General features: G+C 40.2%; 1 protein-coding gene across 2 annotated transcripts in view; it reads right to left on the bottom strand.

The window, feature by feature from the left end:
• The window catches only part of GRIA3 (glutamate ionotropic receptor AMPA type subunit 3), a 290,818-nt gene that overhangs the window by 45,741 nt on the left and 222,601 nt on the right, over positions 1 to 22,476 (bottom strand). For both annotated transcript variants that reach the window (XM_024128093.3, XM_024128094.3), the window contains exons 11-12: positions 16,421 to 16,797; positions 6,697 to 6,895 (exon numbers count right to left, since the gene is read on the bottom strand). In XM_024128093.3, the coding sequence (XP_023983861.1) occupies positions 6,697 to 6,895; positions 16,421 to 16,797 (576 nt within the window). The remainder of the gene's footprint in view (positions 1 to 6,696; positions 6,896 to 16,420; positions 16,798 to 22,476) is intronic.

Here is a 22,476-nt window from a genome sequence, read left to right as displayed (position 1 = left end):
GAGTTCTGTGTGATGTTAATTAGCCTGGTGTGGTCTGAGAAAGTTGGCAGCCTCGAAGATAACAAAGACTTAACCCCCTTAGGCTTTCTGAGCTGCGAAATGCTCTCATAAGCAAGTAGGTTACCTGGGAAGACTAACGGAGACAGGCTAATGAAATCCATATGGTTGGTTACTTTGGGCAGATGGTCTGCATGCCGCCTTGGAAGCACCTGAAGTTTCTAGGTGGTCTTTAAGGGCAGCTTTAATTTGTGCATCGTGAATTTGTCGAATCTGCAGACCACAAAGGAATGGCTAAAGATGGACTAAGAGATAAGGTCAGTAGTCATATTTTATAACAGGGGTAGGAATGGGATCAGGGGGATGGGGGAAGGATATAAATGAGCTTTCTGTCTCCTCCCAAAGCCAGAAAAAAACCCCACCTCTCTTCCATTGAGCAAGCAGAGATTCTTTTATTTTTTGAGAAATACCCCTCCCTCATGTCTCCACAGAGCCTTATTTGGACAGTCTCCATGCTTCAACTGCTCTATTGCTGGGCCCTTTTCTTAAAAGTCTCCTGGGGTTTGTAGAACCCTTCATAGCGTTAAAGAGATTTTTCTGACATTATCTTCTAACTAAACCCATCAGGAAGGTAGAGCAGGGAATATTTCCCTTGATAGATGAGGAAACCGAGACCAAATGACCCTTACCCAAAGAAAAACAAGAAAGGCGTCAGTGGATGTGGATTGCTGCGTTTGTGGCATTCACTCTAGTTTTATGGACGCCTTCCTTTTCTTTGCCTTCTTATCTTGGGTCCTTTTGAGATTGTCAGGGCGTGGAAAAATGTCATTTAACAGTGCGTATAGGTTTCCTTTTCTAATTGCTCCATCAAGAGGAATAAAAATAAAGATCAACCAGGAGATGATACAGATGCCTTAACATGCGCTGTCCTAGAGGCTTGATTCTTGCATAGGACCCCATGTTTCTATGAACGCTCACAGCAGAAAGGCACTGAGATGAAATGGGAAGAGGACCCAATCTGGACTCAGAATTCTAGCTTGTCCCCACTGAGCTGAGGGACTTTCGGCAAGTCACAAGGTCATCTTGCCTCAGGGTGTTTCCTCTCTGAAGGAGGTGTAATAATACCTGTTCTGGATTGTCGTGTGAATAGAGTCTGGTAATGTATGTGAATATGTGTTGAAAATCTAGCCCTCTAGATTGTGAGCTCCTAGGGGGTAGAGGCCATTTCTGTTTTATTCATCACTTAGCTGACCTTCCTGCTGGGGTTACAGAGGATCATTAACCCTACTCTTGTTCACCGAGAAGCGTACCCAGAGACTGGCACATGCTGGGAAGTCGCTCCATAGAAATAAACACCATCAGCTACCCCGGAGGGACGATCATCTAGTTCTCTGAGGTGCCTATATTTTAAGTCAATGTGTTCCCCCAGATAACCTCCAAATATGGCGAAAAAACCTATCTAAGTATTTCCATGTGATCTGGCAAAAGGCAGAAATTTAATTTCGTTTATGGAGATGGCTCTGCAGTGCTTAGCCTGGAGTTTGGCATATAGTAGGCACCTAAAAAGAAGTTATTGAAAGAGTGATGAATAAGCAATAGAATCTAAGGCATTGTTATTAGCCTGTCTTTGTTGCCACATTGCCTCCATTCTCTCAGAGACAGATATTAGGTGTGTTGTGTTCATAGTTGTCAGGTCAACCTCTACTCCCTTGGTGAGTGTCCTTTCCACCCAGCTTGAGACTTGCCTGCAAGGAAGACCCAGGAAACCACAGATCCCTGACAGCTGAGGGATGGGAAAGGCTGACAGCTGTCTGAATGTACCATGTGGCCAGGCCTCAGCATCCTCACATTGTACCTGCTGCTCTACCTCCAGTCTTAACCTGGAGGTCTGTGAGCCTTGCTGTGTTATGTATTATATGACATAGGAAAATAAGAGTTTGGGAGAGGATAAGGCGGCATCAAAAGGGCCATGTAAATAATTAAAAAACAATTTCTTTTTTTAAATTGTTAAGTAATACATACAATAAATGTCTCTGACCTACAATTCCTTGGTATCAACTCACCTCCTGTTGCTGCTATTATGTGTTTCCCTAGTGTGTAGTTGGCTGTGTCCGCAAGCATTCGGTCACATCCTGTATGTCTTCAAACTAATTGAATGTGGTTGCAGTTGTCCGGGTACAGTGTCAAGCTCTCAAATTCTTCATGGTACTTGCTGAGAAAATTTTTAACAAAAGAATGTTTACATTTTGATGTGTTTCCTAAGGTGAGGGGACGGGTAGGGGTAAGGGAGGTCTGTTGTAGTAAAGCTTAAAGATTAATGGTTAGTTTTCTTAATCATGTCCAAATGTCACCATACCTAGCATAGGGGAATTTGTGGAGAGATTGTTCTTCTTTCCCCATAAAGTTCAAAAGCCCTATAATAAATAACCAATAAATGTTGAAATGTGAACTTTGATTGAAAATGTGTGTGTGTGTGTGTGTGTGTGTGTGTGTGTGTGTGTGTTTTAACAAAAGAATGTTTACATTTTGATGTGTTTCCTAAGGTGAGGGGACGGGTAGGGGTAAGGGAGGTCTGTTGTAGTAAAGCTTAAAGATTAATGGTTAGTTTTCTTAATCATGTCCAAATGTCACCATACCTAGCATAGGGGAATTTGTGGAGAGATTGTTCTTCTTTCCCCATAAAGTTCAAAAGCCCTATAATAAATAACCAATAAATGTTGAAATGTGAACTTTGATTGAAAATGTGTGTGTGTGTGTGTGTGTGTGTGTGTGTGTGTGTGTGAGAGAGAGAGAGAGAGAGAGAGAGAGAGAGAGAGAGCGGGGGGGATTCAGAATGTATAAGGAGAATCTACATACTCTTGGAGGGACTACTTCCCCCCAAAATAAATTTTTTTGAAATGCAGGGCTCTTCTTTTTGCTGCCTGCATTTCAAAAAACTTTAAAAGTTAAAGTGAGCGATGAGAACAGTAACAGTGTTGAGATAAAACATTCTTCATGAGTAATTCAACTGTGCTTCATGTGGCTTAGAATATCTGCAACTCGGAAGATAGGGCAGTTCCCTTGGTGGTCTCCAGATAAAGTTCAGTTTTTCTGTCCTGCCTGGGGTGCTGGAGCAAGGCAAGTCTCTCCCCATTCCATTTATATTTATTTTCTTAAAGGGGTTTAAATTAGCATTAACAGCTCAGTTTAAAAAGCAACATCCTTTTACACCCTGAACTATCTTCAGTGGGGATATGGCCAAGTATCTGGAAAAGAATTCACTTCGTTATAAAGCAGAAGCTAACACACCATTGTAAAGCAATTATACTCCAATAAAAACATTTAAAAAAAAAGAGTCAAGCATCGTAGTGGTCTTCTAATATTTCTAGGGGTCTGAAGGCAGAGAGAATTTTGGAATTGCTTTTTCTCCCAGATCTACTTTTTAACCTGAATCTGCATCAGGTTAAAATTTCAAAACCTAATTCACTTTGTTGTAAAGCAGAAACTAATACACCATTGTAAAGCAATTATACTCCAATAAAGATGTTAAAAAAAAATTTCAAAACCTAGTGGAGAATGATCGTTTCGGTCTAGCTTTCCAAATCATCGTGGCATTTCTCCGGGCAATGACAATGAAGCTGTCGACTTGTTTTTTAGCATGGGTGCCTCCACCTCTGGTTGGGACATTTAGTTTTGGAGCCGCTGTCTAAGGAAATCAGTTTTCAAGTCAAGAGGGTTGATGGTAATATTTCAGATGTCTCTTCCAGCTGCATGCATTTTGTTTGGTCCCTCCCTGCCTTTCCTGATGGAACAGGTCCCTCTGTGCCAGTGACTTTGTGTGATTGTAAGATAGCAGCCGAGGATAGTTCAGAAAATGAGAGAAAAGAATCATTTAAAAATGTCATCATTTTAATGGCAGCCTTACCCAGGACAAGTAAAAAACGTCTGCAGGGCAATTAGAAAAGAATTTTCTTTTATTTATTTTTCTCTAGAGGGATGGCCCCGGGGCTGTTTCATGGTGTTACTGCTTGGTCCCTGTGGTTTTAATATGGAGTGAGAATGGGAAGAAATGAGCTCATGTTATGTTTGTAAATGTTGCATGTGATCTTGTTTTATCCTCTAAAGTTCAGAAGGCATGCCATCAGGGGTCCTCGATTTTTTTTTTTTTTTTTGGCATGTGGAGGAGTTACTGCTCTTGAAATTGCCTTGAGATCTTGGAGGACTGAGAGGAAAGTGACATGCTGTGGCGGTTAAGTCCCTGAGTAGGAGATGATGTGTTCTTGCTGGATGCCTTCTCTGATTTATGGGGTTCAGGGAGGGGTAAAGTAGAGGATTTTGAGAGGACAGGTGGCTTGGAGACCAATTGGTTGGGCCCCTCTGTCTTCTATGAATACCAAGCGTTCCCTGTGTTGGGTGCACAGAACATTTTTCAGTACAAGCAGGCTAGGAGCTGCTTGTCCTATACTGCTCAGTTCCACTCTTAGATCGCCAACCTTTTTGTGCTGTCCTAAAGAACTTCTCCAGAGTCCTTCCTGCTGTCACTAGCAGCCAATGGAGGAAAAAGAAAAGTGGCGTGCGGGAATTAGAAAATGATTTGCACTTCTTTATACCTAGAGACACCTGGCTCCTTTTCTAATCAGATTTTCAGAACAGTTCCATTTCCATACGAATTACTCATTGGCTGTGAAGGTCACTAGGAATGGCTGAGCATTGGAAACCGCCAACCAATTAGAATGTGGCAATAGCTTTGCTCAGAATTGCATGTTGATTCAAATTGGCTCTGGTAATGAGATGCTCTTTAATGAAACCATCATTGAATGGATTAATAGATGCCTTCCTAGTTTTTGAGAAAGATACAATATGTGTGGGGGATGTGGTCTGGGCATGGGGACAATGACTACTTGGTCACAATTTCAAGCCTTTGTGTTAGTAAATCTTCCCAGAGAGCCTCCTTTGCCTGCAATATGGATGAATGGCCTTTGAAAGCTTAATGGGAATTGATGCCATCTATCGATTACCATTTAAAGCACACCCTCCTAATTTCTAATCATCGCTGAAGGAAATATGCTTTCCAGTGGAAGAAGTATCCCTAATTGGAGGGTGCAAGTCTGGTGTCTTGATAGCTTAGGTGGTCAATTACTTCTTCTAGCAACTTGATGCCTATTGGGTTGGTGAACATAAGCTCTGCTGAAGGTTGATACTAAACCAGATTTCCATGGAGCTGATTTATGTGCTGAATACTCAGCAGATGGAAATCCCTGGCTTCCTGCCCTGAAATGTGTGAGTGATTTCATGAGGGCAGAGGATTATTCCCAGATAAGCTTCTGGAACTGCCAATGTAGTGAGGGTCAAGGCCAGGTTAGTTCCAGAGGATCTTCATATCATTTTGATGCTTCTAGTACTAGGCCCCTGTCCCTGGTTGGAGATTATGTACTGCTCGATAAATAGTGGTAGAGGTGAGACAGGGATATCCTGAGCCAATGAGATTTCTGTAAAGGGACTCAGCATTAACCCTTTCTCCTTCAGGGAATGAAAACAGTTTTTAGTTAATTGCTATAATTTCAAGAAACACACTCCTCCTGCTTTCCCACGAAACAACTGGACAAATCCCATGAGGATACATGTAGAAATATGTTTCTTACTGATTTCTTAAAGCAAGCTGGTTTAGAACCAACATTTGTTTACTGTGGATCTTTGAGGAAAAGTCAGTAATTATACCTGCCATCCGATGATTTGATTATTGGTTGGAGAGAATGACTAAACTTTTCTTCTCTACCTACTACACAAGTGGCTTCTGGATCACTGCTACAACCAGTTACATGGGTTACAGTAGCAGGCAGTGGTATGGATAGAATGGGTCCATTTTCTCACTGAAACCACCATATTTTCCTGGCTGGGGCAACTGAAGAATCACGTGAGTTCTTAAACACTCCATCAGTAGCCTTTCTTATAGACCAGTTGCTACAGAACAAAGATATTGGTATTTTATGTAAAAGTGGTTTTGTTCATCATATTATCCTTCTATAATATTCTCCTTCGATCTCCTTTCTTCTTTCTCCTTGATGGTACTTACACTTTACTAACTTTTACTAGTGAACAACTTGCTGTTTCCCCACCAAGATTTGGCCTATGTGCGGGTAGTGAGGGGGAAATAAATCTACTCAAGAAATTAAAACAATTATCAGCTTCCCAGAAAATTGAATTATCAGCATGTACATGAATACTTGAAACAACTGTAATACATTTCAATAGAAAACCAATGTCTAAAATAGAATATGTAATTTTATAGTTCATCACTCCTCAGATGCTTAGAGTTAATTACCTAACTTCTGTGATCTGCTGAGACATAAAATCACTGCTTTTGTAAAAGCTAAAAAGGAGAATAGATATTATTTAGTTCGATCCCCTCATTATTCAAGTAAGGGGACCAAGGCCGACAGAAGTTAAATGACTTGCCCGAGGACAGACGATCACTTTGTGGCGGGGTTGGGATTGAAACCTGTGAGTTCAAACTCAGCGCTCTTGACATGCCCCCTGTGATGTCGCGCACGAGCCTTAGTTCTAAAGGACAATGAATTAGGTCACCAAGCAAGTGGCTCTGTATTTAAGATGCTCTGCTTTGATAACATTCCCACCGTTTCCTACAACACTGTGAATCTGCCTTTGTGAGCAGATGATAAAATAAAATCCAGCACGCCCAATTAACTGTAAAGCACTTACTCTGAAAAATTCTTTTGTTGAGCCGGAGTCCAGGGTCCCATATGCAATTTCAGTCTGCTTAGCTAAGTCTTCAGCACTCTCTATGGGAGAAACCATCCTCTCCACAGTCAGGAAAGCAGCGAGATTGGCCGTATAGGAAGAAATTATGATCAGGGTGAAGAACCACCAAACCCCTCCAACAATGCGCCCGGAGAGTGATCTACAAAACAAAGACCAATCCAGACCCAGAGGGGCCGGATTTCAGTTTAAGAAATCCTTATCTTTACTTGGAAAGAGGAATGGTTTCAGTGTAGCTGATGAAAGAGGGAAGTAAATGATGTCAGGGAATTAACACATCAAACAAAAGCGACACGTTGACAGTATCACCACATGTCATGATGGCATGTGATGATGGTACACGCATAATGCTCTTCAGGCCTATACGGGTTTCAAGGCAGGATTATGTATTTAATCATGGGAAAAAATACCTTCTTTTTGCCAGTTCCTGCTTAGGTGTAATAATTGTACTTACCTGATTCTCCTCCTGTGAGCTTTTCTGGGCACACCTGTGGAAGACTGCTCTATTTCCTTTAAGGCAAGTGGTTCCCAGCCTTGCCTGTACCTTAGAATCACCTGGGATCTTTAAAAAAATCTTCTCATGCTCAGACCCAGCCAAGACCAAAGAAATCAGAACCTGAGAGGTGGGACCCAGACATGTGTATTTAAAAAATCTCTCCAGGCGATTACAATGTGCAGTCAAGGTTGAAAAACACTGATGTAAGGTGATGTCATGGGAGAAACACAGAGTCGAAAACCTTTACATATTTGAAGAGAAATGATTAGGTGCTAGCTAGTAAACAAGCACTATGCACTACGAGTTTAGCAAATTTAATATAGACATTGCCATTCTGTGGAGCTGATTACCCATAAGTCAAGGGGCCATAAGATAATATTTATTATTGTCTTCATATAAATGGCTAGTGGGGCTCAGGAGTTTAGATCCAGAGATCGAAACTCTTCCCTTTTACAAATAAGAGGTTTGTCTGTACCCTCCCCCACCAAAATAATCAAAGCAAACAAAACCATCCTCACTGGCCCGCCCTAGAAATTCTTAACTATTGGAATTATCCTCTGAGCTTTCTTCAGGAGGCTTGGCCAAAATGTAACATTTTACTTCAACAGCATCTATTATCATATTATCCTGGATTAGTCTGTGCAAGTAGTGGCGAATGGAACAGGAGATGGGTAAGTTTTAATCAGGGAAAATTTTGTTCTTAAATGTCACTGTGCATGGGTGTTACTTGGGGTGTTTGTTTGTTAAAATGCTGATTCAGAATATGAGTGCTCAAAAATCTGGACTTCTCAAGCATCACTGGTGATTGCAGTGGTCTGCGGCCCAATGCCTAGGCTCCACCCCAGGCCAATTAACTCAGAATCTCTGAGGGTTGGGCCTAGGCAGCAGCATTTTTATAAAACTCCGGGGCCAGCCAAGATTGGGAGTCATGGTCTTACATCGTGAATGCTACTCAGGGAGAGGGTCTGTGGGCAGTTAGGGGGCAGTGTGAGGGCACTGAATGTTCAACGGGTAAGGGCTTGTAGTGAGGAAACTTCATCTCCTTCACAATGCTGCTGAAGGCCAGCTCTGTTTGCAGAAATGAAATCTGGTCACTAAGTTTTATAAAACATTGCCACATTAGCCCGAGGATCGTTCTGCTCTGTGGTGGGGCTCCATCCTGGTTAGGCTGTGTTCTCTCATGCCCAGAAAAGCTCACAGGAAAAGAACCCACTCTGTCATAGAGTCAAGAATAGGCGTAGGAGCCTGGCACATCTCCAGGCTCTGTGGGAAGAGGGCAGCTCTGGGCTGAATGCTGGCAAGTCAAGCTCTTCTCTGTCTATACTCGCATTTTACCACTTTGAAGCAAATTTAAATTCCTGTGTCCCAAGATAACCTTTTTTTTAGCCTCTGGGAAATTCAGTTGTTTTAGATTTTACACCCTGATCAAATAATTTTGGCAGGTGTTTTGATAAATAGTAGTCTTTGTTGATTAACTGTAACAAAACTATTTGGTTTTTTAAAGCCTGTAATTCCTATTGGGCCCTGGATGCTTCAAATAACCCTTATTTATTTATTTCCGAACATAATCACTTTTAGCTTTTCGGATGTGCAAATCTGCTTTGCAACAGATTTTCTAACCGATAGTTACACTCTCTCAGGATTTCACCTGGGAACACTTCCCTTGTAATCAGAAGATGTAAAAACATCTGGAGTCAGAAAAAATGTCACATCTGAATGCTAAAAGTGTACAGAATATTTCAATTATGAATTTGAAACTTTCATAGTCTTTCTTCATTGTTAACATATACATTTTATTTATTCTGGGTTGATCTGATTCTGGAAATAATTTTACTGTATAAAAGATGAACGCTCAAAGTAGCATTCGTAGTAATAGGGTAATAAAAATGATAATAATAGCTAACATTTAAGGAGCACTTCCTATGTGCCGGACTCTGTTATAATTGTTTACATGTGTCAACTCCTTTAATCCTCCATTCCTTTACAGATAAGAAAATGGAGCATTCTACAGATAAAGAAATTGAGGCACAGAGAGGAGAAATAGGAAATAAATCATCTAGACTTATGCAATTGGAAAGACATGCCCACATTTCTGTAGTATAAAATACTCATATTTTGTATAAGAAAACCCAAAATGGTGGGTAAATTACAGAAGGAGCAATTTTCCTACAAACACTGAGAAATATAGCTGCAGGAAAACCAAACATGTTTGGATAATTATTGTTTATTATCTGTTGTTCATTTGGAATGGAACTGTGACTGTCATCCTTATTTGGGATGATGGGGTTTTACTGAGACCAAGGGGAAGACGGATTTTGGAGCATTTCCAGAATCATGGTTTGGTATGGAAAAGGGTGTATTCTGCTGCTGTGAATACTAATGGTAGTTTATGTATTATCTGCTTGAAATGTGGAGAACAACACAGTAATTTATGGAAATTACATTTGTGCCATTCTGTTGCAGCTAATGGACTGTGGCGGTGTCTGTGTGATCTAAAATCAAGCCTGCACATCATAATCTGGTTATTTTGGCCACCTTAATGGCTGACTCAGATAATCATGTGGTTGATCTGTATGACTCGGCTGAAATTGGCTGTTGACATGACTGAAAATAAACCTAAAAGCAAAATGGTCTTTTTTGTGGCCCCTTGTCTACATGGCTGTTGATTTTGGCAGTTATGTGGTTAATACTGTGATAGATCTATGATCGTGGAGAATTTTGGTGAATATCCACATAGAAATGGTAAAATAGTAGCCACGAGCATCAGCATAGATGGAAAAAGGAGCTTTCTTGGAATCAGCGTTGAATGCACAAGCTTGCATTCAGCATTCTCCCTTCAAGACAGTAGTAGCTTTTGTGCCAGTTCAAGTAAGAATTTAACCTCTGTAAAATCTAAAAAAGCCAGACTTATGGAAAAACAGAAGAGAATATAGGTTTTCAGGGAATGGGAGGTGAGCAAAATAGAGGACGTTGGTCAAAGTGTACAAACTTCTAGTTATTAAGTGAATAAGTTCTGGGGATCTGATGTTTTTTAAAGGAATGGATTTTTTAAAAAAAATATAAATACAATTTTCTGTTCATCAACAACAACAACAAAAGACAGTGGTAGCTTTGACAAGAGTCTTGGTGGAATTTCTACCACTTTCTTCCCTTGTATGTCATGGATGCCTAAATCCTTTCACTGAGAAAATGTGCAGTGGAACTCACAGGGAAGAAGCGCTATAAGAATTTTCACATTTCCCTTTTCTCATTAGTGAAACTAGAGCCCTTTAAATCCACATTTCACATGGAGGCTATATAAAAAGTGACTGATGGGTCAGCCCCGTCACATTTTTAAAAGGATCTATTAAAACAAGACAAGACTTTATAGTTGAGTGAGAAAGACGTGTCATTTCCCAGTATCTTTTCTTCCATTAATGCAGCTTCAAAATGTTTAACATTCATTTCAAGTAGTTTTGTTGCACAAGACAGATTTTGAGGTTAGCATAATGAGATGACCGTAAAATGCTGCCATTTAGTATTTATAAAAAATGCATTAAAGGAACATATCATACCTTTCGAAGAAATGTAAGAGGCGGCATGAAGTTAATGAAAGTAAATTAGCAACAAGAGAAAAAGACATAACATTGCAAAATAATACACAATGCTCCTGTTATCTGTGATCATAAGAAACTAGAGTTTCCGAGTTAATAATAAAATGTATTTTATGGCCTATGAAATGATAATAAAAGTAAGCTATGTGCTGTAACCTTCATCCTGTAAGTAAATTTTGAAATCGGCACTTTACTAGCTTCACAAGATGAAGACCCGGAACTGCAAACTGCCTCTCCTTTGCACAAACTCTTTATCATTCCTTTTCTCCCTCTTCTTTCTTCCACAGTAGGCATCATGTCTACACTGCATTCAATGCTGTGTCTCTGACAGACTTTTAAAAAATGTGCAGAGTCAACCTTTGGTTCTTATAGTCTTCTCTGATGGGAATAACTAACCATCTCCCAAAGACTGAAAACTATGGCTTTCAGCCAGAAAAGTCATGAAATAGTTGGAATAAAAATCCTGCTACTACAATTAATTTATTACCACACCACTACTGCTTTGAAGTGAATTTGCAGTTGCAGTAGGATGAAGACACTGGTCATACATCAGTGAAGGAAAGGCGATTTTTGCTTTAAACGGAGCCCCAAACTCTCCTATTGTCTTTGACCCCATTCATGTTTTTACCCTACGTATATTTTATTATTCTGCACACACTTTCCATTTAAAAAAGGAGGATCTATGTGTCAGCTAACCTGGACAGATCCCCGGCCTGCTTCTCCAAAGTGTCTGCTCTCTGGAAAACTTAACAGGAGAATAATGCCCATGGACTAATCTGTACACAGTAACCAGGTTCAAGTTAGTGTGTTCTTTCCATTTTCTCTGCTGCAATTCCCTGGAACCTTGTATCTTCAACTTGGCTAGCCCTCAGATGTCCCTGCAGCTTTAGAGAAAGTCAGCAGGGGGAGCATTTGTCTGGAAGGACTTGGACTCTGGGCTGCTTAGCAGTTCTGTCAACGTTTTACAAACGAAATAAATTTCAGATTAAAAAAAATTCCAACCACCTGTCAGTATCAGCAAGACATTGTGGAATAATACAATCAAAATGTTTGCAGGTGGTGTAATCCTTAAGGAAAGCACTTTATGGGTTCAAGAAGGAATGTTGGTTATTTCTCATCAGAAATCAGCTATTTGGCACTGACTAAAATTTTAACCGTATTCCTAAGGGGTATTAGGAACTAAAATGCAAGTGCAATATGAACGATTAGTATTTGTGAAGCCAGGATGGTTAACAGCAGCCAGTTTAAAAATGATAATAGGTAACGTGTATTGAGAACTTACTATATGTCAGGCACTGTGCTTTACGTTTGATAGATGAGGAACTGAGCCTTAGCAAGATTTAGTACCTCGCCCCACGTTACACAGCAGCTAAGCGGATCGTGAATCTAGTGAGATGAACTCCAGGACCCGCATACCTAATCACTATGCTCCCTCCATCTGGCTACACCCACTGGCTATCTCCCCATCCCCCAGTCAGGGGGAAGAGGGTTGAATGCAATCCCCTCACACTTTCTTCTCCTGACTCCCCCCAACAAATTAGTTCGTGTATGAATATAACCGCAGCTTATTGCATTGATTACTCAGTCTACACCTGAATTGGTTACCCTGAACAATTGGGGCAGTTGAAAATATCAAACCTAATATTGACATAGACTCTTGAGGCTTCTAGGTTACTGTTCATAGCTTTATTTGATGGCAATGGAATCATGCTCAGTTTTCCTCATGATGTCTTGTTGCTGATTTCCCAGTCTTTAACTTTGAGTGAACACATGTTCAGCAGCATTCCTAAATGCTCACTGCCTATTTTCTTAAACAGCAGGGCAAAGGTACTGTTTCATCGGAGGTTGGGAGACTGGAAAACATCTGTTGGAAAAGAATGGAACAAACAGTGCACCTTTAGGTCAGTAGTGGGAGGCTGTGTGTGGTAGTGGAAATAATTGTACTGCTGGCTCTTAAGCCTCCATGCCCTCAGGTTCCACGACATTATCTCTCTGGGTACTATTCCTTTCGCTGTGATATGAGAAAAGCAGTATGAAGTGGAAAGAGCACAGGTTTTGGAATTGGAGTTGGGTATGAATACTGGCTTTGTCATTAGCTGTGTGACTGGGCAAATTACTTCACCTGAGCATCACCTTCACCTAAAAAATAAGTACGATGCCCACCTTGTGGTAGTGTTTTGAGGATTAGAATTCATATGATAATACAGGTAAAGTGCCCAGACACAGTGGGAACTCAGAGAAAATTGTTGTTCCTGGGCCCTCAGTAAACGGATGCAGCTGGATTAATTTCTCTCTGACATCTCCTCCTGCTATGATATTTGATAATTCTACTTTAAAACGTGGTCTCTTATAATGCCTTGAATTGCTCCAATTTTGAGAAAAGTCAGAGTGTACAATGCGTGCTCACATTCTGGGCTTTCTGGAGAGTTTGCATTCCAAGGATGGCCATTGAACAGAAATGGGGCTGTGTGCCCCATTGCTGGGTTGAGTTGTGACCAGCATTCAGAAAAAAAAAAAAAAAAAAAAAAAGAAACAGAATAGAGAATATCAGAGTGCATGGCACACTGTAAGGGTAATTTCTGGTGAAACTTTTGTTACGTACATATATGTGTACTGAGTTGTGATGGAAAATTTATCTCTGACCGAGGGTTGTGCTCAAAACATTTGAAAGCCATCACTCTCTAGGACAGTGTCTAGTGCAGAATAATAAAATCTGTACCTTGAAAAAAGCACTTGATATATTTCAGCGCCACGGAAGAGCCACAGCTTAAATTCTGCTACAAAAAATGAAAATAAAGAATCTTTCCAGCTTGTCATTTTCAGGCCATCATTTTTAAGTTATTACTTAATGAGGTAATATGCATAAATACTTCTAAAAACAAATGGCCTTTTAAGAGTCCTGTTTGAGTATGCACAGTAGTATGTAGCACTCCAGTGGGGATATCACAAATTTAGTTTTGAAAATTCACTTACAGAAACCAATAAAATCTCCAGCCTTAATAAGTCTTTAGCATTGTCTCGACACAGATTACCAGCCATGTTAAAATCATTCAATTACAGGATCATTCAGAAACCCTCATCTCTTGAAGTGAACATTTAAAAAAATCAGAAAAGAAAGAAACTAGCACAATTAACTCCCAGATGATATCACAAAACGACACACATTCCAAGCACAAAAGGAATAGGGAGTGAAATAATTTGGAGAATCTGACCAAGCAGATTGAGGGTGGCAAAAAAGAATGACAGATAAATGAGGCTGACCCCCACACGTGTTATACTAAAAAGCTGCTGAAGATGGTTACCAGCGATTTACACTGCAAAACTTCATTTTAAATGTTTTGAGCTCCAAGTGGATAACCTCAAATGAAGTATGCTATAAAAACATGGTAGGTGACCTTCTGAGTCCTTCTAGTCTAAGTGAAAATCCCTATATGTTTGTATAATTGACTCTGGTCAGTATTAGGATTAATGTTCAATTGTACCAAAGCTACAACTTTTTATTTCATTTTTTTTCTGATTATAAAGATGTTACATTTGCTTACAGTATTTTATAATTATGAATTTGCCACCCTTTTTGTTTAGGTGAGTCGACACTTTTAAGTAGGTAAGGTCTAGGATATTCACATTCAATATCTTCAATAGCTTCACTGAGGTAAAATATGCATACCATACAATTCACCAATACAAGTGTACAATTAATGATTTTCGTAAATTTAGAGTTGTGCAGCCCTTGCCACAACCCGGTTTTGGAAAATTTCCAACACTCTGAAAAGTTGCCTTGTGCCCTTTTGTGGTTAATCCTGATAGGAATGGGACTAGGGTGAGGCAAGTGAGGCATTTGCCCCACACACAAAATTTAAGGGGGTGCCAAAATCTCATTAATCAAAATAAAGAGAATTTTAGTATATATATTTTTTTAAATCAAAATTAATTCAAAAAAATCCATGATTAACAAAATAGCAAATTTTAAAATGAAGACTGGATCTGACCCCTGTACTTGCTCTACTCAGCTTCACTTGCCTCATCCTAATCCTGATCCTGATCAGCCCCTCTCTGTTCCCTCCAAGGCCCCGGAGGCCAACAACGTGCTTTCTGTCTCTATTGATTTGCCTATTCTGGACAAATGGAATAATACAATATGGGATAGTCAGTAAATGGAATTCAAGTAATGGAATCATATGGTAAGTGGCCTTTTGCATCTGGTTTCTTTCATTTAGCATCATGTTTTCAAAGTTAATTTAGTAGCATGTATCAGTTGTCCTTTTTTTTAGTTGCTCAAGAGTTTCCCATTCCAAATGTGGTATGGATATGCCACATTGTGTTTATCCATTCATCTGTTGATGGACATTTGGGTTGTTTCCACTTTTGGCTATAATAAATAAAGCTCCTATGAACATTTGTGTATAAGTCTTTGTGTGGATATATGTTTTCTTTTCTCTTAGGTAAATAAGAGGGGAATCGCTGTGTCATATTTTAAGTGAGTGTCTAATTATAAGAGACTGCCGAACCATTTTCCAATTTGGGTGTAGCATTTTGCATTCATGCTACTAATGGATGAGAGCTATAGTCATTCCACATCCTTGTCACCACTTGGTATTATCTGTCTTTTTGATTATAGCCATTCTAGAGGATGTGTAGAGCTGTCTCACTGTGATTTTAATTTGCATTTCTCTAATGACTAATGATGTTGAGCATCTTTTCATGTGATTATTAACCATTTGTATACCTTCTTTGGGGAAATATCTGTTCAAATCTTTCATCCATTTTTAGAATTGTGTTGTTTATCTTCTTTTTATTAAGTTGCAAGAGATCTTTATATATTCTGGATACAAGTCCTTTATCACATGTATGATTTCCTAATATTTTCTCCCACTGTAGCTTATCTTTTCATTTTCTTAATGATGTCTTTTGAAATGTAAAAGTTTTGAATTTTGGTGAAGTCCAGTTTATCAGTTTTTACAGTGGATTGTGCTTTTTGCGTTCTGGAAACTCTTTGTCCAATCCAAGGTCACACAGACTTCCTCCCATATTTTCTTCTAGAAGTTTTATTGTTTTAGTGATAAAACTTGGACAAGATACTACAGTGAGATAGTTCTAGGCAGTCAGAGAGCAAAATGAAAAATGGAGGGAAAAGGGGAAGGTAGGAGGGTTTTAAAGAAGAGTTCTGTCTTTTAAATATTTTCTAGATCCAGTCTCTGGACAAATGAGAGAATGTTCTAGCTCAGTTAATGAGGAAACCATGCCTGTTTGTTCTGATCAAGATTTAGTGTTAGCTTTATCTGAATAATATCAATATTAGCTGGCAATGTTGCCTTTATCCAGAGTTCAAATGTTTGCTATAATGTGTATAAATTGATGATACCATAGAAATGCATGAAAGACACTCAAAGCAACACCAATAACACAACACACTCACTTCATGGACGCAAGCAAACAAAAATGGCTTGATGATAATTTGTCACTGGATGGAATGTTAAATGAAAGAAATCTGGACTTGAGATGGGTGAATATCAGATGTGCATGAATGGATCATGGCCATAACATGCAAGGAGGCATTGGGCATGACATGGAAACAAACCTTGGAGAAATATCACATCCTTGCTGCATAAAGGCACCCAAGGAAAACCAAAGACTGTTAAATATTCCAAATTCATTTGGAGGATCAGGAGGGCTTTGTGGGTCACGAGGTTCTTCATTGTTATCTTCCAAGTGCCATTCGTAAGGGCTGAATCTGCTGACTAGGAAAAGAACTACACTGACTCCAATGTAAGCGAAGACAATGCACATCCAGATTTCATAAGCCAAGGGATCCAGAAACGAGAATACTCCTGGTTTTGATTTCTGAGGCTTCTTTATCATGATGGAGATGCCCAGGCTCATAAACGGCTTTGAGAAATCTATGACTTCTTCGCGGACCAGCGTTATAGTCAGTGGAGCAACAGCTATATCAGCCCTCTGGAAAAAAAAAAAAACCACATTTTTTGATTTTTAGAGACAGTATTTCCATTAGTCATTTGCCACTTAATATACCTCTTTGGTAGAAATATAAAGTCTTAAGTCACTATAACCAACTGATTTGTCAATGCTTTGGTTAGACAAGTAGTAGCATTCAGTGGGTCCTAAAATACTCTAACTCAATGGTAAGTTAAGGAAAAGACACGTCGTCCTCTGAGGCATGTTGGCTTAGGGCAACTGATTCAATTTTTTTTTCCTAAAATTGTTTTGCTGCCTTGCAACTCAACTTCTACTCTCCTGTGACATACCACTGTTTAATTCTGATATTCTTATTTTAATTTTCATGCTCTTATGTCATATCTCCCTTACCTGACCAGAAATTCTTGTGGGAAAAGCGTAATGGTCTATACTTTTGATATGTGCCTCCCTCCCCACCATGAGGTGCAACACAGGACTACAGTACTCAGTTTAACACTTGAGTGTTTGCCATTATTCTTGACTTATTTCTTTGAGAGTATGTCTATAAAAACATAAGTTCTTTGAAGGCAGGGGTTCAATTTCCTCCCTATCACTGCAAAAGATCCTAAACTAAAGAAACTGTAGATGCCTAAAAAATAAGCTCTTGACTATTGAATACGAAATATGCAAACATGAAAGAATTCTGCATGGGCAATAACAAGGGCAAAGCAGTTATTACATATTAATTTATATAGTAAGCCATCACTTCTAGTGATAAATATCAGTGTAGCACTCACATGTATTGGATCAATGAAATAAATGTGTCAGTAGTGCACTGCATAATTAGTTCAGGCAAAGGCAGACAATGTTTTTATATTAGTCCCATGAAAATAGGCACTAGGAACGTCTACACTTATTTCTTTTGTCTTCCACAATAGTTCCCTTATGTCAGTAGTAGGTTTTAGTCTGGAGCCAGGCCTTAAAATGCATACTTAGAAAAATGCTTCTAAGGAAAGGCTTTGGATGGTATATCGGGTATAAAGTGAAAACACCAATTTTGATGATCATTTTTTCTCTGTTAAATAGTTACGCCTCAATATCCCTACCGGTAGGGGAAGAATGATGAAATCTGAGACAGGGTATTTTTTTTTTAATGTTTTAGTACTTTGAGTTACACATGGTGCCTCAAACTGGTTAAGAAACACTCCTTAATTAATTGAAGGGGAAATGCAGTAATAAACAGCCAGCTAACATTGATTCAGTGCTTACTCTGTGTGAGGTGTTGTGCTAAGCCCCTTATATATATTGAATCCTCACAGCAACCTGAGGTTGGTCCATGATCATTCCCATGTTAGAGAAGGAGGAAGTGAGGCACTGAGAGGCTGGGATTAGAACCCTGGTCTTCAGATTCCAGAACTCACTCTCTTAACCACCATAATATTCTAACTCCAGAGATACTTGCAGGTTTCTACTATATATTACTTTACGTACAATAATCAACCTCAGCCAACGCCTCTCGGGTTCATTCCAGTGTATATCTGAGTGCCTAGTCTGTGCCAGGCACTATTCTTGGTGCTAGGGGTGAAGCAGTGAGCAAGACAAAACAGACAAAAATCTGCTGCAGAATGTATGCATTTATTGAGGCCAACAGCCTGCTGACCAAATCTACCTTGAAGGCTGACTACCATCTCAAACTCACCATTTCTAAAATTAAATCCATCATCTATCACCGTGAGGTTGATTCTTCTTTAAGTCTGTGAATGATGCTTATTCCAAACGTTTCCCGGTCCCTAATCCTTACCTACCCTCTCTGCAGATGACCTTGCCTCTTCCTTTACTGAGAAGATGGAAGCCATCTGATAGGAGCTCTATCACCTCAGTGCCTTTCTTCTCTTCCTCGATGTATTGCTGTATCTTTATCCCTGCTGTCATTCCCATCGCTTAGAAAATCAACTCTTTCTTCCTAAGATTTAATCTACGTACTCCTTGCATCGCATACTCTTCTGTCTCCTTAAAATTCAGCTGTTTATTCTCTTTTACTATTTTTTCCTTCTCAATCTATTCCAGTGGTTCTCAGTGTGTGATTCCCCAGACTTAGCAGCAACAGTCACCTGGGAACTTGTTAGAAATGCCAATTCTCAGGCCCCACCCCATGTTTATTAAATAAGAAACTGGGGGGGGTGGGGGGGGGCGAGGTGGCCCTCCAGGTGATTCTAATTCTTGCTGTAATTTGAAACCACTGACAGATCTTATTCACTTAATAAATACCTCATACTCAGGTAATTCCGTTTACTGACAAAGAAAAATGAAACAAAAAACCACTTCCTCCTTTTTTTGATCCTACTACCCTCTTAACCATACAGCATCACTCCCTATCACCACCAATCTTCTTGAAAAATTCGTCTTTACTATCTCTTGATTTTAACACAATGTTTCCCTTATACACCTGTGCTCTAACTTCCATTTCCCCTCCAATTTAGTGAAATTGCTTCTTGAACTATATACTTGGTTACCAAATTCAAAGGCCTTTCCGCAGACCACTCATACGATACCACTGGCTCTTAGCACTATATATACCCTCTTTCCTTAGCTCTCTGATGCCTAAGACTATGGGTTCTTCTCCTACCTTTCTGAATGTTCATCTTCTGTCTTTGCTCCCTAGTTCTGCTCTCTCAGTCAAGAAGTACGTTTGTACCTCCAGAGTCTATTCACGGGCCCTGGTTTGGTAGGTAATTTATGAAGGTTTGTGGAATAAGCAAGTCTCTTTAAGGTTCTGTTCTTCCTTTCTCCCCTCAGCATTATTACCTATGGCTTGGACTCTTCCCTCATTGCGCTAACTCCTGAATCACCAGTTCCACATTTCTAACTGGAGGGGAGACAAACATAGATTTTAGACAAAAATAGATTTTATCTATTTTACTCTTTTGCCTGGGGCCAGACCAGGTCGTAGAAACAAAAGCAACTGAGGAGAATGGAATTGGCCCAAAAGCTAGTGGGGTTTTTTGGCACAGAGAGTCTGAATCAGCTAGAAAGAACCTTGTCATGCCAAGAGAATTCACAGATAAAGCCACCTTCTATCCCTGCCAACGTATTTCTACCTCCTGCTTAGAACGTGCAAATGCCCTGCTAGCAGCATTTCCCATTTGATCTCATTTGATTTAATTACTTCATTTAACTAGTTTTTTATCTTTAAAGTCAAAATACTAGATAGTTCTAAAAGAAATTGCCACTTCTTTGTTTTGGAAGGAAGAACTAAGGGACACTTGTGTGAGAAAATCACTTTGGATTGAGTTTAGGGGAATTAGGTTCTTTTTCAAGCAGGTCAAGAAAGGATTTTGAGAATCTTGACACCCTTTAAGAGAAAAAAACCTACCTCAGTAACTGAAACACCAGGTGATAAGCACAGCTAAATGCTAACAAGATGTGGCTAGATAGACAAAGCAGGGCTTCTCGTCTGGTTCCCAGGAACGTGCAGCAAGAGAACAGATTCCCAAAGAAAGCCATTTTTACTTTAATTTTTTTAAAATTTTATTTATTTTTTGCCTGCCTGAGCATCTGTATTTTTTTTTTTTTTTTACTGAGGTATAACTACTGACGCCCGCGTGCCTAGAGCCCGTGCTCTGCAAGAAGAGAAGGCACCGCAGTGAGAAGCCTGCACACCGCAATGAAGAGGAGCCCCCGTGCGCAGCAACGAAGACCCAACGCAGCCAAAAAGAAAGCCATTTTTAGTTTGAAGTACTTTCGAAATCACACAAGACAACAGGAAGAAGCTGCTCCCCTCAGGCACTTGCTCTTCAGCCAGGCTTTTCTACCTTTACTGAATTGTTTCTTTCTAAGGAGCTTTTACAGAGATGGCAGTTTGTTTTTCTGGAGGGTGCTTCTTCAATGAAGAACCGTGTTAAATCTGTGCTCAATTAAGCCTCATTGACGTGGACCTGGCTCCAAAATGAGAATTACCATGCTGAACCTGAAAAAAAGACCTATACAGACAGAAATAGACAAAGGGATAGCAAAGAGCAGGTAGAAGAAGGCTCAACTGGTAGAGGAGAAGGGAGCAGCCCCTCCCATCTCTTGTATGCTTGGTGAGGCCAACGCAGCAGAACGGTCATATCAGCTCACAGCCAGCCTTGGAGAAACCCTTGCCCTCTGCCACCACTATCCCTTCCTCCATATGAAAAGGCTCTTGTCATGGTCTCTTATTTCAGAGCTCAAGGCCTGCTTGGCATAATGTCTGTGATGCAATCAACATACTTATTAGAGGAAATGGGAAGTAGCAGGTAACTAACTAGTGTCAGAAAAGACCCATTTAGCTCTCCTGGGACCACTGTAGCATGCAGATGAGCGGGAAGGTCATTTTCAGGTCAAGTTAAAGATTTCAGGGGCCAACACTGATGAAACAATGAAAAAGGCAACTCCCCAAGCGGCATTCCTTTCCTGGTCTCGGCTCGTTATGAAAGCCAGCTGTGGCTGGGAGAGAGTGTTAAGAATTCTCCATAGGGCTAGGGAGCAGCTGAAATTCGGACGCAGAAGTGAAGTATCTCACTTGTGGCCTCCTGAGTCAGTCCAGCGGCCTTCTGTCCTCAAGCCTCTGCCTGTGCTAGTAACAGCAGTCAGCAGGCCATTTTCAGAAACCTTGGTGGGGAAGTAGGTGGTGCGACGGTGCTCTGGGTGATGGACAAAACCCAGCAAATGGAAAGAGCTCAGGGTAAGAGTTTGCTAGCGCTTTTGCTTCCATCTTGACTACTTAAAGGATTTTCATCAAGCGGCTTAAGAGTGGCTGTGTGGGCTCAGTAAACACACAGAATTAGGTTTGATTTTTCCACTCACCAGTGGCAAACCCGGAGTAACTGCACTATTGGAGGGGATTTAGCTTGAGGGGATATATAATCCTTTTCATAGGTGGGTTGCCAAAGTCGTAAATTTCATAAAACTTAAAACCCAACAAACTCATATGTATAGGGGCGATGCACTTAAGAGTCTGACAGGTTGAAGACAGAAATGATGCTTATTTTATTTTTTTAAATATCTTTATTGGGGTATAATTGCTCTACAGTGGTGTGTTAGTTTCTGCTGTAAAACGAAGTGAATCAGCTATACGTATACATATGTTCCCATATCCCCTCCCCCTTGCGTCTCCCTCCCTCCCACCCCTCTAGGTGGTCACAAAGCACCGAGCTGATCTCCCTGTGCTATGCGGCCGCTTCCCTCTAGCTATCGGCTTTACATTTGGTAGTGTATATATGTCCATGCCACTCTGTCATTTCGTCTCAGCTTACCCTTCCCCCTCCCCGTGGCCTCAAGTCCATTCTCTACGTCTGTGTCTTTATTCCTGTCCTGCCCCTAGGTTCTTCAGAACCATTTTTTCCCCCGCCTATAGCATTTGTTGTAGAGCTGCTTTGGTGGTGCTGAATTCTCTTAGCTTTGCTTGTCTATAATTTCTCTGTCGTATCTGAACGAGATCCTTGCCGGGTAATCTTGGTTGTACGTTTTTCCCTTTCATCACTTTAAATATGTCCTGTCACTCCCTTCTGGCTTGCAGAGTTTCTGCTGAAAGATCAGCTGTTAACCTTATGGGGATTCCCTTGTGTGTTATTTGTTGTTTTTCCCTTGCTGCTTTTAATATGTTTTCTTTGTATTTAATTTTTGACAGTTTGATTAATATGTGTCTTGGCATGTTTCTCCTTGGATTCATCCTGTATGGGACTCTCTGTGCTTCCTGGA

The sequence above is a fragment of the Physeter macrocephalus genome, chromosome 21 (assembly GCF_002837175.3).
Source record: "Physeter macrocephalus isolate SW-GA chromosome 21, ASM283717v5, whole genome shotgun sequence".
Classification (NCBI taxonomy): Eukaryota; Metazoa; Chordata; class Mammalia; order Artiodactyla; family Physeteridae; genus Physeter; species Physeter macrocephalus.
The sequence above is the reverse complement of the archived record's forward strand: the minus strand, read 5'-3'. Positions and strand labels throughout refer to the sequence as shown.